The sequence below is a fragment of the Glycine soja genome, chromosome 5 (genome assembly GCF_004193775.1).
Source record: "Glycine soja cultivar W05 chromosome 5, ASM419377v2, whole genome shotgun sequence".
In the NCBI taxonomy this organism is placed as follows: Eukaryota; Viridiplantae; Streptophyta; class Magnoliopsida; order Fabales; family Fabaceae; genus Glycine; species Glycine soja.
In genome coordinates this window covers 8,301,481-8,326,589 of record NC_041006.1, presented here as the reverse complement: position 1 = coordinate 8,326,589, position 25,109 = coordinate 8,301,481, and the positions used below count along the sequence as shown (strand labels likewise).

General features: G+C 35.2%; 1 protein-coding gene across 2 annotated transcripts; it reads right to left on the bottom strand.

The window, feature by feature from the left end:
* Window positions 1-20,759: 20,759 nt before the first annotated feature.
* LOC114412277 (F-box protein SKIP14-like) lies at window positions 20,760-24,730 on the bottom strand. 2 transcript variants are annotated; one of them, XM_028376103.1, is made up of 3 exons: window positions 24,366-24,730; window positions 23,276-24,261; window positions 21,256-22,765 (listed from the first exon to the last, which is right to left on the bottom strand). In XM_028376103.1, exons 2-3 carry the CDS (start codon window positions 24,203-24,205, stop codon window positions 22,208-22,210), a joined length of 1,488 nt encoding a protein of 495 aa, XP_028231904.1. In that variant the 5' UTR covers window positions 24,206-24,261; window positions 24,366-24,730; the 3' UTR covers window positions 21,256-22,207. The 2 variants fall into 2 exon arrangements, with proteins under 2 accessions (XP_028231903.1, XP_028231904.1); XM_028376102.1 differs by having other exon boundaries at window positions 20,760-22,765; window positions 23,276-24,730.
* Window positions 24,731-25,109: the final 379 nt, after the last annotated feature.

Sequence of the window (25,109 nt, the reverse complement as noted above, 5' to 3'; positions counted from 1 at the left end):
GGTCCAATTAGCTGTATCTTGAATTCCAAACAGAGATTGCTACGAGACATTGTACACAGCTTGCAGAGCCCATGCCTAAATATGACCCTGAAGTTGTCCTGGAATTTTATGCAAATGCTTGGCCTACTAAGGAAGGCGTTATGGACAAATGCTCCAAAGTGCAGGGCCAATGGATTCCTTATGACACAAATACCATAAACAAATTTTTAGGGAATCCATTGATCTTAGAGGAGGGGCAACAATATGAATACACTGCAAGAAGAGGTCAGACTACAGGTTTTGATGAAGAGGCTATAGGTTAGCTACTTTGCTTCCCAGAACATGATTTTGTATGGAGCATGGCAGGGAAGTGATTGCAAATAATGCGCACTAACATGACGACTCTAACTCAAATCTATATGACTTTCCTCCTCAGTAATATCCTTTCGAGTGACCACAACTCTAATCTTACCCTACCTAAATGTTAGGTAGTCTACAACATTATGGAGAAAATCAATGTTCATGTGGCCTAACTCATTTCAGATGTTATCCATCAGTTTGTTGGTACTGAACCTCCTAAGCACCTAGTGGACCCAGAAAAGTCTAACAAGGCATTGGGTTTTCCTGCTTTAATTACAGGTCTCTGCCAGTTCTGTGGAGTACTGGTCACACCAAAAAATCACATCTAGCCTCCAATTAATAGATCATTTATTGAAAAATATTTCCTACCAAGGCAGGTACAATAACTAGAGCAAGATCAGCAACCTCAGCCAGCAGCAGATGCAACACCACCACCTCCACATTAGCCATCATCCTTGGAGTTCATCTCATCCCACTTACAAAGGATGAAGCTCCAGATGCACACGTACATGCATCATTTGGCTGACCAGTAGGAAGCAAATCATAGGGGCCAGATGCAGTTGAATGACAACTTCTACCACTACACACTGCACCAGCATCACCAGGACCCTAGCCCTTACCCTTGGCCTACTCCCAAGTAGTTTAGAGACATTGTTACATGGCCTGGAGATAGGCCTATTTTTCATGAGGAGCCAAGACCTACAGATGCTCAAGGAGCTGCCCAAGGAGATGGAGGAAGAGCTGAGGAAGATGAAGACATGGCAGATTTAGTTGATTATTTCATTGTGTAGAAGCAAAGCTTCATGATGAATCAAAGGTGATTCAAAGGTATTTAGATGATAACAATGATGATAACAAAAGATGAGGACAAAGGTGATGACAAAAAGCTCAAAGATCAATCAAAGAACAACTCAAGTGAATCAAGAACAATTCCAAGAGTTCAAGATAAGAATCAAGAAGAATTCAAGACTCAAGAAGAAAGTTTAGAGTCAAGAATCAAGATTCAAGGTTCAAGATCTCAAGAATCAAGATCAAGATTCAAGACTCAAGATTCAAGAATCAAGAGAAGGCTTAATCAAGATAAGTATGAAAAGTTTTTCTCAAAAATTGAGTAGCACATGATTTTTCTCAAAACATGTTTACCAAAGAGTTTTTACTCTCTGGTAATCGATTACCAGATTGTTGTAATCGATTACCAGTAGCAAAATTGTTTTGAAAAAGTTTTCAAATTGAATTTACAACGTTCCAATTAATTTCAAAAAGTTGTAATCGATTACAATGTTTTGGTAATCGATTACCAGTGCCTTTGAACGTTGAAATTCAAATTCAAATGTGAAGAGTCACATCCTTTCACATAAAAGCTTTGTGTAATCGATTACACTGATTTAATAATTGATTACCAGTGATTGTTTATGAATAAATCAAAAGATGTAACTCTTCAAAAGGTTTTTGACTTTTTCAAATTGGTTTTAAGTTTTTCTAAAAGTTATAACTCTTCTAAATGCTCATCTTGACCAGACATGAAGAGTCTATAAAAGCAAGGCTTTGTTTTGTATTTTCATTCATTCATTCAATCTTGAATACTTTCCAATCAATCTCTTACAATCCTTTACAAGCCTTGAATCTCTTTGAACTTCTTCTTCTTCTTCTTTGTACCAAAAGCTTTCTGAAGTTTTCTGGTTTTCCAAACCTTGAAACGTTGTGCTATTCATCTTTTCATTCTCTTCACCCTTTGCCAAAAAGAATTCGCCAAGGACTAACCGCCTGAATTCTTTTTGTGTCTCTCTTCTCCCTTTTCCAAAAGAACAAAGAACTAACCGCCTGAATTCTTTTGTGTCTCCCTTCTCCCTTGTCAAAGAATTCAAAATGACACAATCTGAGAATTCTTTTGATTCTTCCCTTTCCCTAATACAAAATAACCGCCTGAGAATTCTTTTGTATCCCCATTCAGAAAGTATCAAAGGTTTAACAGCCCGAGATCTTTGTCTTAACACATTGGAGGGTACATCCTTTGTGGTACAAGTAGAGGGTACATCTATTTGGGTTTAACTAAGAACAAGAAAGGGTACATCTCTTGTGGATCAATTCTAGTGGAGGGTACATCCACTGGGGTTTCGAAGAGAACAAGGAAGGGTACATCCCTTATGGATCTTTGCTTGTAAAAGGATTTTTACAATGTTGAAAGAAATCTCAAGGACTGCAGGTCGCTTGGGGACTGGATGTAGACACGAGTTGTTGTCGAATCAGTATAAAAACTCTTGTGTGTTTGTCTCCTTCTTCCCTACTCTTTTACTTTCCGTTGTGCATTTAATTTCCGCTTTTACTTTTTTTTAAGTTTCTTTTCTACTCCTCATTCTCTTAACAATTTAGTAAAAGCCTTAGAAGAGTAATTTTTTAATTAGTAAAGGTTTAGGAATAATTAATTCAACCCCCCTTCTTAATTATTCTGAGGCCACTTGATCCAACAAGTGGTAATAGAGCAGGTATCTTGTAGAAAGTCTAACCACTTCAAGATATATGGCCTCCTCAAATTCCCTGTTTCCTGAAGGAAATTCCATTCACAGACCACCCATTTTCAATGGTGAGGGTTACCATTATTGGAAAACCCGCATGCAGATATTCATTGAAGCCATATATCTAAATATTTGGGAAGCAATAGAATTAGGACCACACATACCCACTATAGTAGATGTAAGCACAAGCACTACAACCCAAAAACCTAGAGATAAGTGGACAGAAGAAGATAGGAGAAAAATCCAGTACGATCTCAAAGCCAAAAACATCATCACTTCAGCCCTAGGAATAGACGAGTACTTCAGAGTGTCAGATTGTACTAATGCCAAGGATATGTGGAATACTTTCTAATTAACCCATGAAGGAACCACAGATGTAAAAGGGTCTAGAATAAATACCCTTACCCATGAATATGAATTATTTAGGATGAATCCAAATGAAAATATCCATAGTTTGCAAAAAAGGTTTACACATATAGTAAACCATCTTACATCATTAGAAAAAGTCTTTCCTAATGAAGATTTAATTAATAAAGTCTTAAGATGTTTAAGTAGGGAATGGCAGCCCAAGGTAACTGCTATTTCTGAAAGTAAAGACCTTTCTTCCATGTCTCTTGCCACTTTATTTGGTAAATTGCAAGAACACGAGATGGAACTTCAATGCCTCAATTAGAATGAAGAAAATGACAAAAAGAAGAGAAGCATAGCCCTTAAAGCATCATCTTCAATACAAGAAGAAAACGAAGAAGAAGATTCAGATGATGAAGAAGATTTTTCCTTCTTTGTTAAGAAATTTCAGAAATACATCAAGAAAAGAAGAATTGACAGGCGTTAGAATTTCAATAATGGAAGAAAATCACAAGATGATTCTCAAGTCTTTAGGTGTTACAAATGCAACCAAATTGGTCACATCAAGGCCAACTGTCCGTGAAATGAAGAATGGTCGGAGAAAAGTGAAAAGAAAAGATTTGACAAAAGAAGAACTAAGAAAGCATACATTGCATGGGATGACAATGATTCATCCGATGGTTCAGAAAAGGAGATTAATCTTCTAACCAAAGATTATGAAAGTGACGAGAACATCTCTCAAGGATCAAAAACAAGGAGAAAAAGCATGATCCTCATCTTTGAAGGTCGAGACACTTCAATCCTGAAAAAGGTAATATCAAAACCATTATCTTATTAAAATTTCTCTTAAAGTTGAAATTTTTATTCAAACAATTTGATTATGATGACTAACAATTCTTTATTTGTTTTTCTTTTGATTGTTTGAAATCATGAGTATATTTGCTTGATTGATTTCATCTTATTTGCATAAAATATTCATTCATATATTTAAGTAAAATCAATATTCTTCATACTTATGTTTTGATTGTTTTTGATAAAATTGATTATCTCCATGTTTTAATGTTTTTGCATGATATGATATGTGAATTACATGATTCAAAATTATTCATAAAGTATTTTCAAATATATTTTTCATAAAAAATAATAAAATATTTTGATAGTAACTCAAAACTTCTTCTCTCCTAGAAAGCCTTTTGTTTTTGTTTTCTGGTTAAAATAACCACTGGTAATCGATTACCATAATAGTGTAATCGATTACAAGCAGTTATTTCTGTCAATGTTGCTCTCTGGTAATCGATTACCATTTTTGTGTAATCGATTACAATGCGTCCCTGCACCTATATATTCAGATTTCAAATTCCGAAACCTGCAACTCTTCTCTCTCTCGAAAACCCTCGCCCCCAAATTTTCTTCCAGCCATATCTCACTCAATTCTTGACCAAATTACTCCCCACAAAGCCCAAACTTCATCTTTTTTCAATCTTTTTCATTTGAACCGATTGAAATCCCAAAAAAACTCCTCAAATGGCGGAACCATCGAAGAAGCGGAAAGGCACTTCGAGTCAGAGTCAACGACATTCCGGGTCATAGGAAACCCCAATTCCTCCCTCCATTCCCTCTGGATCATTGTTCTCATCAGAGGAACAGCATATACAGTACACAAACCTCTTTTCCTCTCATTCCATTATAGACCCAAAATTCATAGATATGGAGTTCTTCTCAAATGAGAATTTTGAATGCTTTCAAGCATTTGAAAACTCCAATCTTATGCCATTCATGTCTCTGAAATTACCTGTTTATTCTGAACTAGTCAAAGCTTTCTATTCTAATTTAGAAATCCATGAAGGTACCCTAATGTCTGAGGTTTATGGGATTAAGATAGTCATTGACCAATCCCTATTTTATGATTTAACAAAATTGCCTAGTGAAGGTGTACCTTTTGAGGGTGCACTGATTGATGATTGGAAATTCGATTTTTCTGTGCATGATGCCCGCCGGTTGGTTTGCACCAGCCAAGCAGATATGACCGGAAGGCTTCTTGCTGGTTCATTGGCTTTTGAAAGTCGCATCCTCCCTTACCTTATTGTTCGCATTTTGCTTCCTAGATCTTCAAACCTTGCCCAGGTTTTTGAAGAAGATCTCATTGTCATGTGCGCCTTTCATGAAGGTTTACAAATTGATTGGGCACACCTTGTTAGATATCACATGCATAAGGCATTGCGATTGAATGCCCCATTGCCTTATCCTCATCTTGTTACCTTTTTCCTTCAACACTTCAACATCCCTCTTGATTCTGAACCCTATGTTCCAATCAAGAGATCATTTCTTATAGGCGCTTCAGTCATAGCATCCTTTGGTTATATTAAGGAGCATGATGGCTCTTGGATAAAGAAGGGTGCTAGAAATGTTGGTGAAGAAGGACATGAGGGAGAAGATTCATCTCTTCTTTCGAAGATTTTGGAAAAGTTTGATGGTCTTCAAACCTTTGTTGGTGAAAGGTTTGACACTTTGGAATTGCAAGTGGATATGCGCTTCAATGAAATGGAGTCAAGAATGACAAAGGTTGAAGAAGATGTATCTTACATTCGTTCAAGCTTCGATCTTCCACCACCACCGCCACCATCATCTTAGATTTTTATTTTAATATTATTAGTACTTTGATTTTCAGCCTTGTATTTTGGCTATATTATTATGGTATTTGAACAATTTACTATTTCCTTATTTGCATGGTATGGTTGAACAAGTATGTTATTTGACTATGTGGAATTTATAATTAATCTATTCATGATTGTTGCTTCATGCTTCATGGTTTTCATGGTTCTTGCTTCTTACTTCATGATTTGGTTGATAGTTTTTTTTTATGAATGTTGTATGGATGTTTATTTATATTTGAAAACTTCAAATTTGATACGCACTTTGGCTTTTTGTTGATGCCAAAGGGGGAGAGAAATAGGGATTAAATCAAGAACTCACATGAGTAATTAACTTAATTTTAAGAGAAGCATAAATTCAAAAACAAAAGGGGAGAATTTATGTGAGTGATCGACTAGGAAAAAGTGTGTATGTGTTTCTTGATTTCAGAAGTTGTCATCATCAAAAAGGGGGAGATTGTAGAAGCAAAGCTTCATGATGAATCAAAGGTGATTCAAAGGTGTTTTGATGATAACAATGATGATAACAAAAGATGATGACAAAGGTGATGACAAAAAGCTCAAAGATCAATCAAAGAACAACTCAAGTGAATCAAGAACAATTCAAGAGTTCAAGATAAGAATCAAGAAGAATTCAAGACTCAAGAAGAAAGTTTAGAGTCAAGAATCAAGATTCAAGGTTCAAGATCTCAAGAATCAAGATCAAGATTCAAGACTCAAGATTCAAGAATCAAGAGAAGGCTTAATCAAGATAAGTATGAAAAGTTTTTCTCAAAAATTGAGTAGCACATGATTTTTCTCAAAACATGTTTACCAAAGAGTTTTTACTCTCTGGTAATCGATTACTAGATTGTTGTAATCGATTACCAGTAGCAAAATTGTTTTGAAAAAGTTTTCAAATTGAATTTACAACGTTCCAATTAATTTCAAAAAGCTGTAATCGATTACAATGTTTTGGTAATCGATTACCAGTGCCTTTGAACGTTGAAATTCAAATTCAAATGTGAAGAGTCACATCCTTTCACATAAAAGCTTTGTGTAATCGATTACACTGATTTGGTAATCAATTACCAGTGATTGTTTCTGAATAAATCAAAAGATGTAACTCTTCAAAAGGTTTTTGACTTTTTCAAATTGGTTTTAAGTTTTTCTAAAAGTTATAACTCTTCTAAATGGTCTTCTTGACCAGACATGAAGAGTCTATAAAAGCAAGGCTTTGTTTTGCATGTTCATTCAATCTTGAATACTTTCCAATCAATATCTTACAATCCCTTACAAGCCTTGAATCTCTTTGAACTTCTTCTTCTTCTTTGTACCAAAAGCTTTCTGAAGTTTTCTGGTTTTCCAAACCTTGAAAACTTGTGTTATTCATCTTTTCATTCTCTTCTCCCTTTGCAAAAAAGAATTCGCCAAGGACTAACCGCCTGAATTCTTTTTGTGTCTCTCTTCTCCCTTTTCCAAAAGAACAAAGGACTAACTGCCTGAATTCTTTTGTGTCTCTCTTCTCCCTTGTCAAAGAATTCAAAAGACACAATCTGAGAATTCTTTTTATTCTTCCCTTTCCCTAATACAAAAGTGTTCAAAGGACTAACCGCCTGAGAATTCTTTTGTATCCCCATTCAGAAAGTATCAAAGGTTTAACAGCCCGAGATCTTTGTCTTAACACATTGGAGGGTACATCCTTTGTGGTACAAGTAGAGGGTACATCTATTTGGGTTTAACTAAGAACAAGAAAGGGTACATCTCTTGTGGATCAGTTCTAGTGGAGGGTACATCCACTGGGGTTTCGAAGAGAACAAGGAAGGGTACATCCCTTATGGATCTTTGCTTGTAAAAGGATTTTTACAAGGTTGAAAGAAATCTGAAGGACTGCATGTCGCTTGGGGACTGGATGTAGACACGAGTTGTTGTCGAATCAGTATAAAAACTCTTGTGTGTTTGTCTCCTTCTTCCCTACTCTTTTACTTTCCGTTGTGCATTTAATTTCCGCTTTTACTTTTTGTTAAGTTTATTTTCTACTCCTCATTCTCTTAACAATTTAGTAAAAGCCTTAGAAGAGTAATTTTTTAATTAGTAAAGGTTTAGGAATAATTAATTCAACCCCCCTTCTTAATTATTCTGAGGCCACTTGATCCAACACATTGGAGGAGACTGAGCTCCTCAGCCATGATCTTCAAAATTTTGTGAACTTGTCTTTATGTTTATTTATCAATTTGTATTAAATTTCAGTAGTTTATTACCTTAGTTACTGTTTTGGATTTTTTTTAACAAACTTACACTTGTTTATTTTGCCTATTTTATGCGTGCTTTGATATTCTGTTAGTATAGTTATAGATTATAACTCTTTTTGGGATTTAAATAGAAATTTTTTCTTGAACATAACATGCTTTGGAAAGAATCAACAACCAATATTTTTGAAACGTATTTTTGGATGAAAACACAACAAAAAGATTTATTTTAAAACATTGAGAATGAAAACAATGAAGGACTTTCCAAAAAACCAAATGAATTCAGATGTTTTTGCTGGACTTGATAAAAGAAAAACTTTCAAAACACTAATTTGATTTGAATATGGAAACATGCCTTAAGCTTTAGTGATTGTGTGCAACCACAAATTTTACATTAAGTGCCCTCATTGATATGTTCTACAATCGATTTTGCATAAATTTCTAATTGTCATAACATATGATTCATGAATATGATTTAGGCTTTCTTTCTTTCTTTACATTTTAAGCCATGGGCCAAAAAGCTATCCCAATGTATATTATTTTACCATATGCAAACCCTTTGAGCCAAACACTTGATATTTTGTTGGAACACTAACCTAGGATAAAAGTTTCCTACCTTACCTTAGGTTAGGAGAGCAAAGGTATTTTGATGGGGATTTCTATCATTCGGTGGCTAATATGATGTAAATACTCTATTTTAATATGGGTATTAAGGGAAAACAAAAAAGAAAAAAAAATAACAGAAAAGAAAAGAAAAGAGAAAAGAAAAAGGAAAAATAAGTTCTTTATGGATAAATAAAAAGTCTGAATCATGTACATTTTATCAGAGTTGTTGTAAATATTTGAATAGAAAGAGGTGATAACTTGGTTAAAATGAAAAAGGGATAGGAAGTGATTATTCATTTGAGTTACTAGCTAGATGTTTTTTGTCTGCTCTCCTATTCTCTAGGTATGTTTGAATATCCAGAAAAACCAAGACTTCCTTCAAAACCAGGCTCAACCTTAAAAGACCTATTGATCCATGATGATTATGCAATTTATCTTTATTTGATGGGAAATGACTTGCAGAATTGATTTAGGACATATCAATGATTGGATTTGAGATGAAACACTTTCCTGTGTGAGAATTATGCACCTTTGAGTGGTTTTCCTCTATTTGAATGCATCCAATGTTTCCTTTGATGTTCTTTAGAAACAAAATGTGAATTCATCTTAATCTCATTTTTGGTTCTATGAATTTCATCTTAGTGCTTTCATTTCTCATTGTTGCATTTTGAAAAATGTTGTTCTTATCAGTTTGGGGATTGATTCTTCACAAAGCATGTTCACATTTTTTAAGAATATTATTTCTTAAACTATTATTATTTGTAATTTTTCTTTACTTTGCTTGAGGATAAGCAAGATTCTAGGTTGGGGGGAGTTGATAAGTGCCAAATTTCAATTATTTTTAGGATTAAGTTGTTAGTACTTATCCTTTGATTGTGAAAGTTTTCTTATAAACTACCCTTAAATCTAGTTGTTTATATATATTGTACATTTACTAATGTTTTTGTTTAAATATGAAAGATTCATCCATGATTTTGTAGGTTTTGATGGTTGTTTGTTAGATTCAGAAACAAAGCCAAAAGGAAGGACAAAATGATCTTTTCACAAATATTTCGGACCCCAGATTCGCCTAGGCTAGCATCTAGCTCGCCTAGGCTAATGATGTAACTTCAGCCCTAAGCAAGCAACTCGCCTGGGTGAGTGGATGCCTTCACCAGTAAGCAACAAATTCGCCTAGGTGAGCTACAGCTCGCCTGGGCGAATTTGTCTGCTCTCTTAGGTTGTTTTCTATAAATAGCCATGCATGTTGAAGGAGAAAGAGATTCCAGCTGAACCAAAACTAGAGAGAAACGCAGAGGAAGAGTGAAGAAGAAGAAGAAAAGGAAAAGTGGAGCCAAGGCACTGCAGAATTGTGACCGTGAATCACTTCCTTCGTTATTTCTCTTGTTAGTCTTGTGCTCTGTGCAATGATCGATTAGTTTTTCTTAAGGATTGGATGTAATCTTTATACCCCTATGTATCCCTTTTGATATTATATATGTATGAGTCTTTTCTACTCATTATTGGTAATTTCATTCTACTCGTAATGCTTGATTCTATTTGATCACTAGTGTCATGAAATTTGATTTTAAGTGAGACTGTAAAGTAATCTTAGAATCTGAACTAAATTATTTTACTCTTTACCTTACATGCTAGGAATAGAGCATAACATTTTGATTTCAAAAAGCACGAGAATATAATTGTAATGTTGGGATATTTACTACATATGCGAGGGATCGATATTTAGTAAATATTCTTAGGTTCCAAGTGCGAGGGATCGACTAGGAATAACTTATTGTGTGCATCAGTAATGTTGGAAAATGATTCATATATGTTAATCTTATTAGGATACTAAGGATATGAACGATGAAATTCAATCCTATGTTTTCTTGAATTAATTTATGTCGTTCCCGTAATTTACGTATTTCTAACGCACTAAATTTCGTTATTTCCGTATTTTCGTTATTCCTGTGATTCCATTATTTTCACTATTTTTTTACTTTAAGTTGTCTTAAATTAATCAAACCAAAACCAATGACATTCAATTAAATTTGTACATAACTATTGAACTGATAACCTTTATCCGATTGAAGTAAGTAAACTCAAGTCCCTGTGGAGACGAACTCCTTTATAAATGTGAAACCTGCAACGACAATTGGTACGCTTGCCAAAATTCAAACAATTGCCTAGTTTTCCTAAGTGAGAGTATCACGTGGACACACTTAGGCAATTTCCCAATGAATGGTACCATATTGCATTTGAGATTTGAGGTCAGGTGCATGCTTCATACTAAGCATGATTGATTGGAATTGTGGGAGGTTGATGACTACTTGTTGAGTGTATGTTGGACTAATGGATGTTTGTTTATGATTATGGTATTTTTTAATGTTTTCTTACTAATCATGGTCATTTGATTTTTGTGTTGATTTCTTTTATAATAAACTCACCCTTGCAATTTTTATACCATATGGTTGGTATCTGTGATGATCGCGAACCTCATTCGTTAGAGTAGATGGAGAACAGTAAAGTACGTGAAGTGAGATTCTTTTGTGAAGCCGTCAAGCTAATGTGATGACGTTGGGATTATTTTGGGAAAGAGTTGTGTTTTGTTAATCAACTCCTCCATAGTTGGTTCTATAATTCTTTTTGAATTGAGGATGTAAATCATAGATTTAATTATATGTATGAACTAATTTACTTTCCATTATGTGAATGATGTGTACTGAATTAATATATATATATATATATATATATATATATATATATATATATATATATGTTCATTTAAGTAATTGTGCGTTGTTTGATAGATGTATATCACAAAAAATTTACTCTCATTTTTCATAAGCAAATTAACGAAGTTTTCATTTAAAAATTGAAATTTACGTGGTTTAGAGTAGTGATATCATAGTGACGAGGCGGATCATTACTGAAGCTATGTCTGCCTTCAGGCATATGTTTGCTTCTTCATCGTCTTCATCAGACAAGGTGTCATGCAGGTCTTCCCACTAGTTCATAAGCCCTTTTTTTTCTTTAGTCTTAAATAATTTCTTCTTATCTTGACCTTCCTCCAGATCTAGACATTCCGACTTGAAGCGTCCAGGCTTTTTGCTCATAGTAGATTAAGGAGCTTTTTTCTTTTTCCTTCTAGTCTCAGGGCATCCTTCTTAAAGAGCTTCTCCACTTAGACCCACTTTTGTTTCTCCACATCTTGCGGATTTTATGAGAGATGAAGGCAAGCTCATCTTCATCTGAGCTTCTTCAAATTCATCATTGACTTAAGCGCTTTGGAGGAGCATTTCCGTACTTGTTATTTGGACGATGGTTCTTTCTTGTTCTTTTGACTGCTGAGAGCTTGAGAATTTTCTCTTCTAAGACCTTTATCTTGTTAAAGCTCTTGTTCATGAACCTTGAGGGTACCAACAAATTCCTCAAGAGACATAGACTCAAGATTCTTTAATGCTCTCAATGCTATTAACTGTGGTCTTCATTTCCTAGAGAGACTTCTTAAAATTTTGTCAATGTGATCATAATTAATATAATTTCTACCTAAGGATCTTAGTTCATTAAGAATGGTTTGAAAATGTCCAAACATACATTGTATGTCTTCGTTTTCTTCCATGGAGAAGAGTTCATACTTACGGGTAAAAAGACTAAGTTTGTTCTTTTTTCGTGTGAAGTGCCTTCGTATGTTACAACTAGAGTGTCCCACATTTGTTTGGCACTTCTGAAGCTATGTACCTTTGTGCACTCCTCGTTTGAAAGGGCGCACAACATCATGTTCCTAGCCTTGGAGTTTAGAAAAAATCTAAGCTTTTGTTGCTCCATCCACTGGCTTCTGGGGTCTCGCTCAACTGGACATCGTATGGTATGTAATCTCTATTTTCCACCACATTCCACAAATCTATATGAATATATTCAAAATGGTCTATCATACGCTCCTTCCAATAGTCGTATTTTATCCCTTTGAATAGAGGTGGTTTGTTGGTGGAAAATCCTTCTTCCATATCTTTGATATATATATGATATTTTCCTTAGTATTGTCAGATACTCAACCCTTAAGGCCAAGCTTTGATACCAACTGAAACTACAAGAAATGCACTAAAAGGGGGGAGGGGGTTGAATAGTGTCTATCAAAGATAAAATATTTTCACAATAATAGGGATAGTATGGATAATACAAAGATAAAAACTGATTGTCCACTGAGAATGAAAAGACTATGTAATGAAGAATAGAGTGATTGTCTAGTGACAAACAAAAGGGTCTTAAAACAATTTTTCAAATAAGTACTTGGTGTAAAGTGATGTTAGAAAATGTAATAAGAATACTCGATAAAACAATATGGAGTGAAGTAAAAACACTTGGTTTATACTGGTTTGCTCAACCTAAGCTACATCCAGTTCTACTTTACTCACCAGTAAAGGGTTCCACTAATCAAAAACTGATTACAACAAGTATTCTAACCTGTCACTCCTGGCTTTACAATTATTTTTAACGCCACTTCTGGTATCTTCTTAGGGTCCCCCTAAATCTAAGAACCCAAGTATTTTTTAACACTAAGCCACTCTTGGATTTCGCAAACAACTGTTTGATTGAATACAAGTATTCTTAACACTCAAAGAGTGAACAGACAATTAAGCACAAATACAAACTACTTTGCTTTGCAAAGAGTAATAACAGTGAAGAAGGTGTAGTGTTTATAATAGAGTTTCACTTTGTCAATATTTCTTGTCCTCTTGTTCTTTTTCTTTTTATGTTTTTCGTCAAGTTGCTTGATTGAGGGAGACATCTTTTTATAGACTTCAATGAGGTACTCATTGTAGGATTTGTGTCGTTATCTTGAAAGGACCATTATCTCACATAGAGGAAATGGTCGATATGTCAAGCTCTAAATGGCAAGGATTTTATACGTGGTACAGACAACACCATATGTTTTTTTACCTTTGTGAAAACGACCTTCCAAGTGATATTTCACGAAGGTCTTCTAGTCTCTTCTATGTTGTCCTTTTCTTGAATTCAAATGTTAGTTATTCAAACATAATAGAGACAATTGAAATTTGAATAAAACAATACATGTGAACTTCCCTTTTTCGGGATACTTAGTCCTTGAGACTGGACATACGAATATACCTTATGACAACGTGTTATACTGTTAAGCACAAGAGTGGACGTTCACTGAATATAGAGAGTTGGACGCTAGATGAGCCTTTTGCAAACTTATGACTGGACGATAGCTCCATAGCAATTGGCTCGTCTAGACAAGAACCATAGATAGTAGCGTCCACCTAAAAAGAAGCTCAAGCTGAAGTCAGAGAACCCACTGGGCGCATTATGAGAAGGAACCATCCAGAAAGTTAGATTATGGGTGATCCAGCAGATCATGTTCAAACTAGGTCGTCATTAAAAACACAAGGACACAATGCACCGATCTCTGAGATAGAGCCCAAACACATTGATGAGGCCATGCAAGACGACAACTAGGAGAAAGCAATGAAAGAAGAGCTCAACTTGTTTCAAAAGAATAATGTTTGGAAGCTAGTCGAACTACCAAGGGAAAAAAGGTAGTTGGAGCGAAATGGGTATTTCGCAACAAACTGGACAAAGATGGTAAGGTTGTGAGAAACAAGGCAAGGTTAGTTGCTAAAGGTTACTCACAACAGGAAGGTATAGACTACACAAAAACCTTTGCATCTATTGCACGTTTAGAAACAATACACATCTTACTTTCATTTGCAGCTTATAACAATATGAAGTTGTATCAAATGGATGTAAAGAGCATATTTCTAAATGGCTTAATCCAAGACGAAGTTTATGTTGAACAACCTCCTAGGTTTGAAAGTGAAACCCTTACTCAACATGCTTTTAAACTTAACAAAGCCTTATATGGACTTAAACAAGCTTCCAAAGCTTGGTATGGAAAACTAAGTTCATTTATTTTGGAAAATGGCTTTGAACATGGAATGGTCGACACAACACTCTTTCCTAAGAATTATGATTCTCAATTTTTATTAGTACAAGTGTATGTGGATGATATCATTTTTGGTGCTACTAATGAAATGCTCTATGAAGATTTTTCTAAGTTAATGCAAACTGAGTTTGAAATGAGCATGATGGGAGAGCTAAAATTCTTCCTTGGACTGCAAATAAAGCAAACACCCCAAGGCATTTACATTCATCAGACCAAGTATGTGAAAAATTAGTTGAAGAAGTTCAACATAAGTGATGAAAAAGAGATGAAGACTTTTATGCATCCCACTACACATCTTGGACTGGATGAGGAATCAATGAAGGTGGACGTGACTCAATACAAAGCAATGATTGGATCACTGCTCTATCTTAATGCTTCTAGGCCTTATATAATTTTTAGTGTTTTATTATGTGCAAGATTCCAAAAGGAACCAAGGGAAGTTCATTTAACTGCAGTTAAACCTATATTCTAATATTTAATTAGAACTCATAACCTTGGTCTTATGCTTAAGAGAAGAGATAGTTTCAGACTCATGAGCTATTGAGATGTGGACTATGTTGGTGATAAAGTCGAAAGAAAAAGTACAAGTGGAAGTTGTCACTTTATAGGTGGCAACTTAGTCACTTGGATATGGAAGAAGTAGGGATCAACTACATTGTTCACTGCTGAAGTAGAATGCGTGTCAGTAGCCATGGAGGTTACCCTCGACATTGAAGACCCCAAGAAATAGGTTCAAAGTTTTGGAAATCCACAGGGTCAGAGCACAAGTGCAAGTTTCAAGTATCAAGGCAGCAACGAAGCTATATCGTAGGTAGGGGAGTTTAGTGGTACCAATAATGCCCAAACACCCACTGGTGGGACTCAAAATCTACAAGGGGAGAGCAGAATGTCTTCTACATCATCAATATCCAAACCAAGATTCTCAAGACCGTGAAACAAAGGATCTCAAACCATTCTTTATGTTGAGTATGTCAAATGAAGAGACTCAGGGTGTTGTTATCACTGCGGTTTGGCCTTTGGGCCAAGGCACCGTTGTCCTGAAAAAAATATGAGAGTTGTAATACTCGCTAAGGATGAGTAGATTAATGAAGACGGGGAGATCATAGGATTAAAAAATGAGAATGAGGAAGAATGTGAGGAAGTTTTGGAGATGGTTTGCTAGCGGATGGATTTGTCAGTTTGTTCCGCAGGTGGGCTAACCCAGCCTCAAGCATGAAGCTTAGGTGAGAATTATAGGGGCAAGAGGTGATAATCTTGATTGACAATAGGGCAAGCCACAACTTTATATCCAACAAATTGGTACATAAATTGGGACTCAGCATAGATCCCACAAAGCCCTATTATATGAGATTGGGGGATAGTAACCGCAAATCCACTCAAGGATGTTGTAAGAACTTAAAAAATAGTTGGGAGCTTATACCATGGTAGGATATTTCTATCTATTTAAGTTGGGAGGAGTGGACCTAATTATTGGAGTTGCTTAGTTGGAAACATTGGGAGAAATTAAGGTGAATTGGAGGACCCTAAGTATGTCTTTTGTCCACCAAGATCAGAATATGGTGATCAAGGAGATCTTGGTTTATTGAAGACAATGATCATTTTGAGAACATTGCAAAAAATAGTTAGCAAGGAAGTTGAGATGATGTTCATGTTGTGGGTAATTGAAAGCAACTATGTGGAACAAATTGATTTAACAAAGAACCAAGAAAATTAGTTGTAGCAAGTACTGATAGAGTTTGCTACAGTTTTTCAGGACCTAAGGGTTTACCACCATCTAGAGAGGTTGATCACAAGATTGCAATTAAGTCCGGGGCATATCCAGATAATGTTAGGCCTTATCGTTACCCCCACTTACAGAAGAATGAGATAAAAACTCTAGTGGTTGAGATGTTATGATTGGGGATTATTAGACTAAGCAATAGCTCCTATTCTAGCCCAGTAATTTTGGTAAAAAGGAAAGATGGAAGTTGACGATTATGTATGGATTATCAGGCTTTAAGTAAGGCTACAGTCCCAGACAAGTTCCTGATTCCTGTCATGAAAGAGTTGTTGGATGAGTTAAATGGACCCATCCACTTCTCTAAAATAGATCTAAAGGCAAGGTATCACCAAATCAGAATGCACAAACCTACCTTCAGAACTCACCAAGGACATTATGAATCTCCAGTGATGCCATTTGGATTAACAAACACCCCGACCACGTTCCAATGAGCTATGAATGCCACACTGAAACCGTTCCTTCGTAGGTATGTGGTAGTGTTCTTTGATGACATTTTGGTCTATAGTAAGTCTTGGGAAGCCCATTTGGATCATTTGAGTTAGGTGTTGGCCAGGTTATTAGAACATTATTTCTTCACAAATGTTTTTAAAAAAAAATGTAGTTTTGGTCAAATTAAGGCGGGTTGCTTAGGGCACGTTATCTCTAAAGAAGGAGTTTTGATGAGGCCATTTTGTAGTGGCCAATGCCTAAAACTCCTAAGACTTTGAGAGGGTTTTTGGAACTTACAGGTTATTATAAAAGGTCCATTTGCAATTATGGGAAGATAGCTCGCCCATTGATTGATCTATTAAAGTAAGGAAATTTTAAGTGGAATGAGGATAGTATTAAGGCTTCCATACAATTACAACAAGCTATTACCACAATACCAACACTATCCATGCTTGATTTTTCAAAACAATTCTCCATAGAATGTGATGCCTCGGGGAAGGGAATTGGAGTTGTTCTAACACAAGATAGAAAGCAAATTGCTTATTTCAACAAGGCATTAAAAGATTTGACTCTTTCTAAATCTATGTATGAAAAGGAATCAATGGCTCTTGTCTTAGCCATACAACATTGGAGGCCTTATCTTCCGGATTAGAAATTTACTATATACATTGACCAAAAAAGTTTGAGATATCTACTAGATCAGCGAATTACAACTCAACCAACAATATTGGGTAGCCAAGTTGCTGGGGTATGAGTTTGACATTGTGTATAAGGTGGGGGCTTCAAACAAGGTTGTTGATGCTCTATCTAGAAGAGATGAAGACAAAGAATTGCAGGGCATTTCTAGACCTTTCTGGAAAGACATAACAAAAATTAATGAAGAAGTTCAGAAGGATCCCGCGTTGGCTAAAATCCGAGAAGAATTGAAGGATAATCTAGATTCACACCCTCAGTACACCCTGGAGTGTGACATATTATACTTCAGAGGGAGGTTGGTCCTATTAGCTTCTTCATTGTGGATTCCAAAGTTACTACAAGAATTCCAGACTTCTCTTATGGGAGGGCACTCGGGTATTTACATAACTTATAGAAGAATCACTCAATCGCTTTATTGGATACCAATAAAGGGAGAAATCACTAAGTTTGTGGTTGCGTGTCATGTGGGCCAAAGAAGTAAATATCAAGCATCCTCTCCAGCAGGTTTACTACAACCTTTGCCAATTCCAAATGCTATTTGGGAAGAAATTAGTATGAATTTTATTGTAGGTATGCTAAAATCAAAAGGGTTTGATGTTATACTAGTAGAGGTCGACAAGTTAAGCAAATATAGATATTTTATTGTGATTAAGCACCCATACTTTGCTAGGTCTATTGTTGATGTTAAAGAAATAATTTGGTTGCTTGAGGTGCCTATATCTATTGTTAGCGACAGTGACCTTATTTTTATGAGTCATTTTTTGCAAGAATTATTCAAATTGCAAAGGACTTCTTTAAAAATGAGCACAACCTATTACCCAAAATCAAATGGGCAGACATAAGTGCTCAATAGAATCATAGAAACCTATCTCAGATGTTTCAGTTCAGAACAACCAAAATCCTAGGCAGACTTTATTCCTTGGACATAATATTGGTATAATACTAGCTACCAGAATGTTGCACACTGCACACCTTTTGAGGTAGTATATGGTAAACCACCACCCTCCCTTGCTAAATTTGTACTTAGGAAAACTCTCGTAGAAGTTGTTGTTCAAGATTTAATGGATAGAGATGAACCGTTGAAACAATTAAAGTTCCATGTACAAAAGGCTCAAAATCAGATGGCTCATTAGGCTAATGTGCGTAGGAAAATGTCTCAGATTCAACTAGGAGATTAGGTTTATCTAAAGATCAGACCTCACAGACAAACCTTTATGCCTACCAAGCTACATCCTAAGCTCTCAGCAAGATACTATGGGCCTTATTTGGTTCTTCAACAAAAATCCCTCAAGTTTTGGTGCATTGGCAAGGCAAACTTTCGAAAGAAGCTACCTAGGATGTTTCTATCATCAGAAATCAGTTTCCCAATTTCAACCTTGAGGACAAGGTTGTTTCGGAATGAAGAGATATTGTTAGAATTGAGTCCGAGCAACAATCTGAAGCAAGAAAGGGTTTGTAGGAAAAGGAAAGGGTCAAAAAGTTGTAACAACCACTTAGAGGGATAGGAGAGTTAGTTAGTTTTGTTATTTGGAGAGAGTTAGTTAGTTATGTTATTTGGAGAATTATAACACCTATAAATAAGAGTCCTCTCTTTAGTAAGAAGGGGATTGGAAATATACCGCTAATGGGCTATTGCCAGTGTAAAAGGAGAAAGCTCTTTTGGAGGTATACTCGTATACCTTGGCTCTTGGTTTGTTCTCTCTATTTCAGCAATAAGAAAACTATTCCAATTTTCCCATGTTGTGTGTGATTTTTTACTTCTGGATTCTATTTTCCCTACTTTAGAAAGATGTTCCTAACAAATACATTGTAGAAAAAATTAATAGAATATACAATATTTATGTGATTTGTTACTTCTTACCTACATTCACGAAAACATTAAAAAATTCTTTACTATTTCAAAAAAGATTGTAAGTTTGAAAGCTTAATCCAAATTATCTATCACACTACAATCCAAGCACCCTACTGAAAAATGACAATGATTAATATTCTATCAAAAGAGACACTCAATACAAGTGATCACACGCTTATTTTCTTCTCTTGGACTTGAATCTGAATGTTTCAACACTTCACAAGACCTTCTTTATATAATACATAAGTAGGTATTAAGTTTCTCTCCTGTTCAAAGTCCATCGAAATTTATCAATACTCCTTTAAACAATAAATATAAACTTCGCGTGAATCAATAAAATTTTCTACTTGAATCAATAAACCATGCAATTGGCAAGAGACACAGAAGAAGACTTGGCTGAATGCCACATAGAAAACAACAAAATATAAGGGGCAACTAATGATTGGCAACGACTTGGTGCAGCCAGGCTTGCAAAGAGTGTCATTTCATTAGAATGGAAGTCCAATACTTGGAGAAATGAACAAAATAAAAACAATTACGGGTAAACTCTTCACATAATGATAATGGATCCTCTTCTGCTATGTCTACACTCCACAGAGATAAAAAGGAGGATTGAATTCTAAAAAAACAACAACAAAGGCTTGCAACATATAATATGTCATGAAGTGATAGAGAAAACAAATAAGCGGTTGTTTTAGGTGTGGAGAAAAGTTTTATCCTTTTCATCAATGTGTAGAGAAACAATTATGATTGATAACATTGGAAAGTGCTAAAGCTTTAAACAAAGATGACGAAGTAAATGCTATTTAAGTATATAAATATATTGTGGAAGAATCATATTGTGGAAGTAAATGCTATTTAAGTAGATAAAGATATTAGTGCAAGTTATTGGCAGAAATTAGGAAAATTGCATATTATTAAATGTGCGTATTATTACCACCAATCACGTAGATTTGTTTTAACAACCAAAGATTTCGAATTGAAGTATAAAAAATGTGTGTATTGTTTTATTAGGACAACTTCTATTATTTAGTGTGCTTAAATCTTAAATTTTAATGTTCTGTCGAAATGGTTTTAAAAAATTAAATTGTGGGTTTCTCTCAAGATACAATTTAGAATATAAAGTGTTCAGTTAAAAAAATTTACTTGAATTACTTCAAGTTTTTTTAACTATCCTTTAGCTCTCCTGTAACTTCCGTATTCTCATAAACTTTAATTTTCTTTAAATCGACTATAAGACTAATTATTGATATAAGATGTAATTATACTTAAAGTTCATCATTTCTCTCCAAAAATATATTCTGCGAAAATTAAATACAAATATTTTCCCACAAACTCAACATGTATTTTCAATTTAGGTACACTTAAAGTAACAACAAATATAAAATATTATGTATAACAACTCACTCCAGTTACATTATTAAAAATGTTCTTGTAAATTCATACACTTAAAACTCACATTTCACTTCCAAGATCCAATAATCTTTTAGGCAAGGATCATTCTGGACCTGTAGAAAGCATAATATCAAACCAAATTACATAACAAGCAAGCAGTATATCAAAATTCAATAGTATACGTACAGTAGATTCTTAAAATGAATTCTGAAAGCCGCTACATAAGTGATTATCATTGCAACATCGTCCAATTCTCACAATTAGCTTACGCAAAAGATAAATGTAGCATAGATGATGCAACTTTTTGCAATAAGATCATTGGATGGCAAATTACAAGATAATCTTGCGTGTTTGGTACACACAATTTGATATTCATAAAACCATAAAATATAAATTATTGACTAAAAGTTTTGAATATCTGACAAAAGGACAGAACACACACATGTGGCCATGCTTCATCCACGGATTGATGAAAAATGGAAAATAAAAGATGCTACACTTCCTGCTTCCACATTTTTGAGAAAAGAAATGTCCCATGTTGTATAGCATATGCACGTGAACCAAAAGAAGACAATATATGAAGGAGGTAAAAGACACGAAACTCATGGAATGCAACAAATAGTAACATCTAAAATTTGGAATTTTTCTTCCCCTTTTGTTTATCATAGAGAGCCAAACATCAACCGTTTCTACCAACAAGGGATAAGGGCTCAATTTCCAGAGACTAGTATTTACATTGAATGGGGAAAAGGTACATTTATTTATTTATTATTGGAGGGGGAATCTCTCTTCATTGAACCAGATGGCTTATTGCGTATGATGGTACTTGACAAGACAATGGTGTATTGATAGATCACAAGTGTAGCCAAAAAACAGGGAAGTGTATATTCATCGTAGAATGGTTGAAATTGCTTTAGCCATTTTACAGCTGCAGAAAAACCTTAAATTATTCTCCTAGAACCCCAGATATGCCAGACCACTGTGCTTGACAATGTAGCTTCTCTTTGAGATTATTTATTACAAGCAGAATAGCACACTAACCAACAATGGCTACATTTTCCTCAATGCAACGAACAGCAGAAAAAAGATCCACCGCAAGCACCAACAGCCCTTCTTCAGCATCACCACTACATCAAGCATCAAATAAAATACATTGTTCCTTCTCACTTCAATGAATGTGATTTCATTGAAGCCTGCATTCCCCTCCAAAATCTTTTTTTCTTCTTCCTTATCACAGTTTAGGAAAGCTCAGCCACACATTATCCAACTCAAGCTCAGCAGTTGAGTAAATTCAATACCTCCACAACCAAATGTTATACCATGCACACTCAGCTCAGTTTTGCACATCAAAAACCAGACAGCCAAATGTGCAGATTCTGATCCAATGTATGTCAAAAGATCATCATGCAGATCAGGGGCACTCCTAGCCATAGAGACAAAACTGATACATGGTTCTCTGACTAATAATAGTACACTTTGTAGCTTCCTTCCCTCCTTTCTCCGGACAATGCAGGAACTGATTCCAACAATTCAAACAAAGCAAGTCCAAACAAAATGTCTCTTCATAATCAAAGTCCTTAATGCATCTTCCACAATGGATGCAACGTGCTATGCATATTGTGCAACCCCTACACAGCTGAGAAGCCTGATGTTTCTGTTGACAGCTCTCGGCAGGGCAATCATAAACAGGTCTCAGTTTCTTGCATCTTGGACATACCTCTATGTCAATTGCACGGTCATCTTCACATATGATATGTGAATACTCTCCAAAGAATTGTGGCTTCTGGTCTCCCTGTTGCAAATACTTGCTTGCATCCAGTAATTCCTTCAACTCATCGAACTGCTGGTCAGTCACATGACACACACCAGCAAGTCCACCAATTCGCAAGTGCTTTATACCAAGTTTTCCAGATGATTTTAGAGCCCTTAGGTGGAATAAGATGCCCTCAATTGTGAGTCTAATACAATCTGGCACACTTAGCTGAAAAAGGTACATGCAAATCTGTCAATTACAAGATATATCATTTTAACATAAATTAAGCTATCAAAGCATCATGTACATAGACTAAAACATGCTTTTACAAACACTGCAAAGGAAATGGTAGGCTGGTCTACACCAATTCATTTTTCAATTACAGACCAGAAGCTGAAGAGCACATTTGCACAGTAGCACATTCATCTTTATGTTTCTTATAACAAGCTAAAGGAAAATTAACAATCCAGCTGAGCCTTGCATGGCCTTGGCATGATAAGATATTGTATATTGGCACCATTTATTTACAACAAATAAATACAAACCTAAAATATACAAGCACCACACTTACAAAAGTCATAGTTCTTAAACATATATTCTTGGTATAGTATTTGATATAAGGAAGAGATTAATATGAATAAACATGGTTCAGCATCTTAGCATAAGTTCTTATGTTAAAGCAACAGCAATAAAAAAATATATACATGCTAGGTTTTGGATCATGTTACAAATGCTAACCTTCGTCAATCTTGGGTTACTTTGTAAAACTCGCCGAAGACCACTGTCAGTGATCCATAAGCAGTTCACTAGGGCCAGATGTTGAAGAGTACCTTGAGCCCTGTTGGTTAACTTTACTAGTGTATCATCCGTAATCCTCTCATTTAATGGCTGATCAATGTGCATGGTCCTCCATAACAAAGGATCGCCTCTAACAGCGTCACACAAGGATCTGCAAACCCCTTCAACAGAGAGAAGGTCCCTGACACCTAGATAACCCAACACAAAAAACAAAGCATCATGTGGAACACCTCCTTCAGCATCACATTCAATTTCAGTGCAGTTTCGCAATTCCTCCACTTCCCTGCTTTGAACCCTATAGTCCCCATGACTAACACTCAGAAACCCCCTTGTGCTTCCATCGACCACAATGCCCTCATCAAACACCACATCAAAATTTTGATATCCATTTAAAACATCACCAGAAACTGACATATCATTCCCCTTAGCATTAACCTTATGAGGCTGTAAATTCTCAGGGCCATTCCAAGCCCAACTCAGACCCAAAAAGTGAAGATGATCATGATCACCAATCTTTTCATGCGTCTCATCCACCCCAAACTCAACATCCTCAGGTCGGAAACCCCATTCAAAATCCCCAATCCAATCTGAGAATGCCGTTATGTTCATTCCAAAGGGATCCATTGGCAACCGATCAAGAACATCATCATCAATTACCACTTCCTCTGAATCATCCAAATCACCTAACAAAGCATTGATCATCTCAAAACATGTCTCTTCATCTAAATTCTCATTGAAACCACACAGGCTGAAAGAATTTCCTAAACGACTACAATTCTTGATCAAATAGCCATCAAACACTGACCCAATTGAGGGGCACGAACCCTTCTCCTGAGGAACCAAAAAGCTCGATTTCCCACAAGAATCCATTCGTTTTTTTTTTTTGGTTCTCTCAACAGAGTCACTGTAACAGAGAAACACAAACCCTACAAAGAATAATACAGATTCAAAAGAACAACCCCATCAATCCGCAATGCCCAATCTCTCTTTTTTCTCAATTGGGTTGAAGGAATACACAAAAAACACGCACCTTCAACGCACAAATAGATCGCTGCAGAAGAAAGAGAGGAAACTTTTATGAAGAGAAATATGAGAAAAAACCAAGTGGAGTATGGACCAAATGGATCATTGAGATAGCAATGTGTTGCTGCAGAATGGGGTGGATTTAGAGGAGGTAGAAGAAAGTTAGGCAGAAATAAGTAGTGAAAGAATGTGATTTGGAAAATTAGGGTTTGTAATAGCCAAGAAAAGAATGGGAGAAAGGAGCAGAAGGAGATAGAAATTACGCTCCTCTCTAATTTTTGGCTAATTCGGGAAAGAGATTGAGATAGTCAACAAAGAGGCAAGGGTCAGATTCGTACTCCCCTCAATAAATGGAGAAGATTAAGTGTAGAGATTCTTCGAGATTATTATCGTTATAATGTTATATTTTAGTAGTTTTTAGGACAACCTCCCAAGGCATCTTTAACCATCCAATTCATTTTGAAATCTTAAAACTATTTTAGTGGGTTTCATAATATGATATGTATCTTATTTCATTTTTTTCTCTAATAATAAATCTCAATTTTAAATTTTAAGTCACTTTTTTTTCTTACAATGGATTTTACTTAAATATTTTATTATTTTTTTTAAATTAAATTTAAGTAATTAATTATAAATATTTTAATTATTAAATAATTAATATTATAAATAAATATTTTGATAATTAAATTTTTATTTATGACTTAAAGTTAAATCGACCTAAAATACATAACATGCATAAGTAACAAAATAC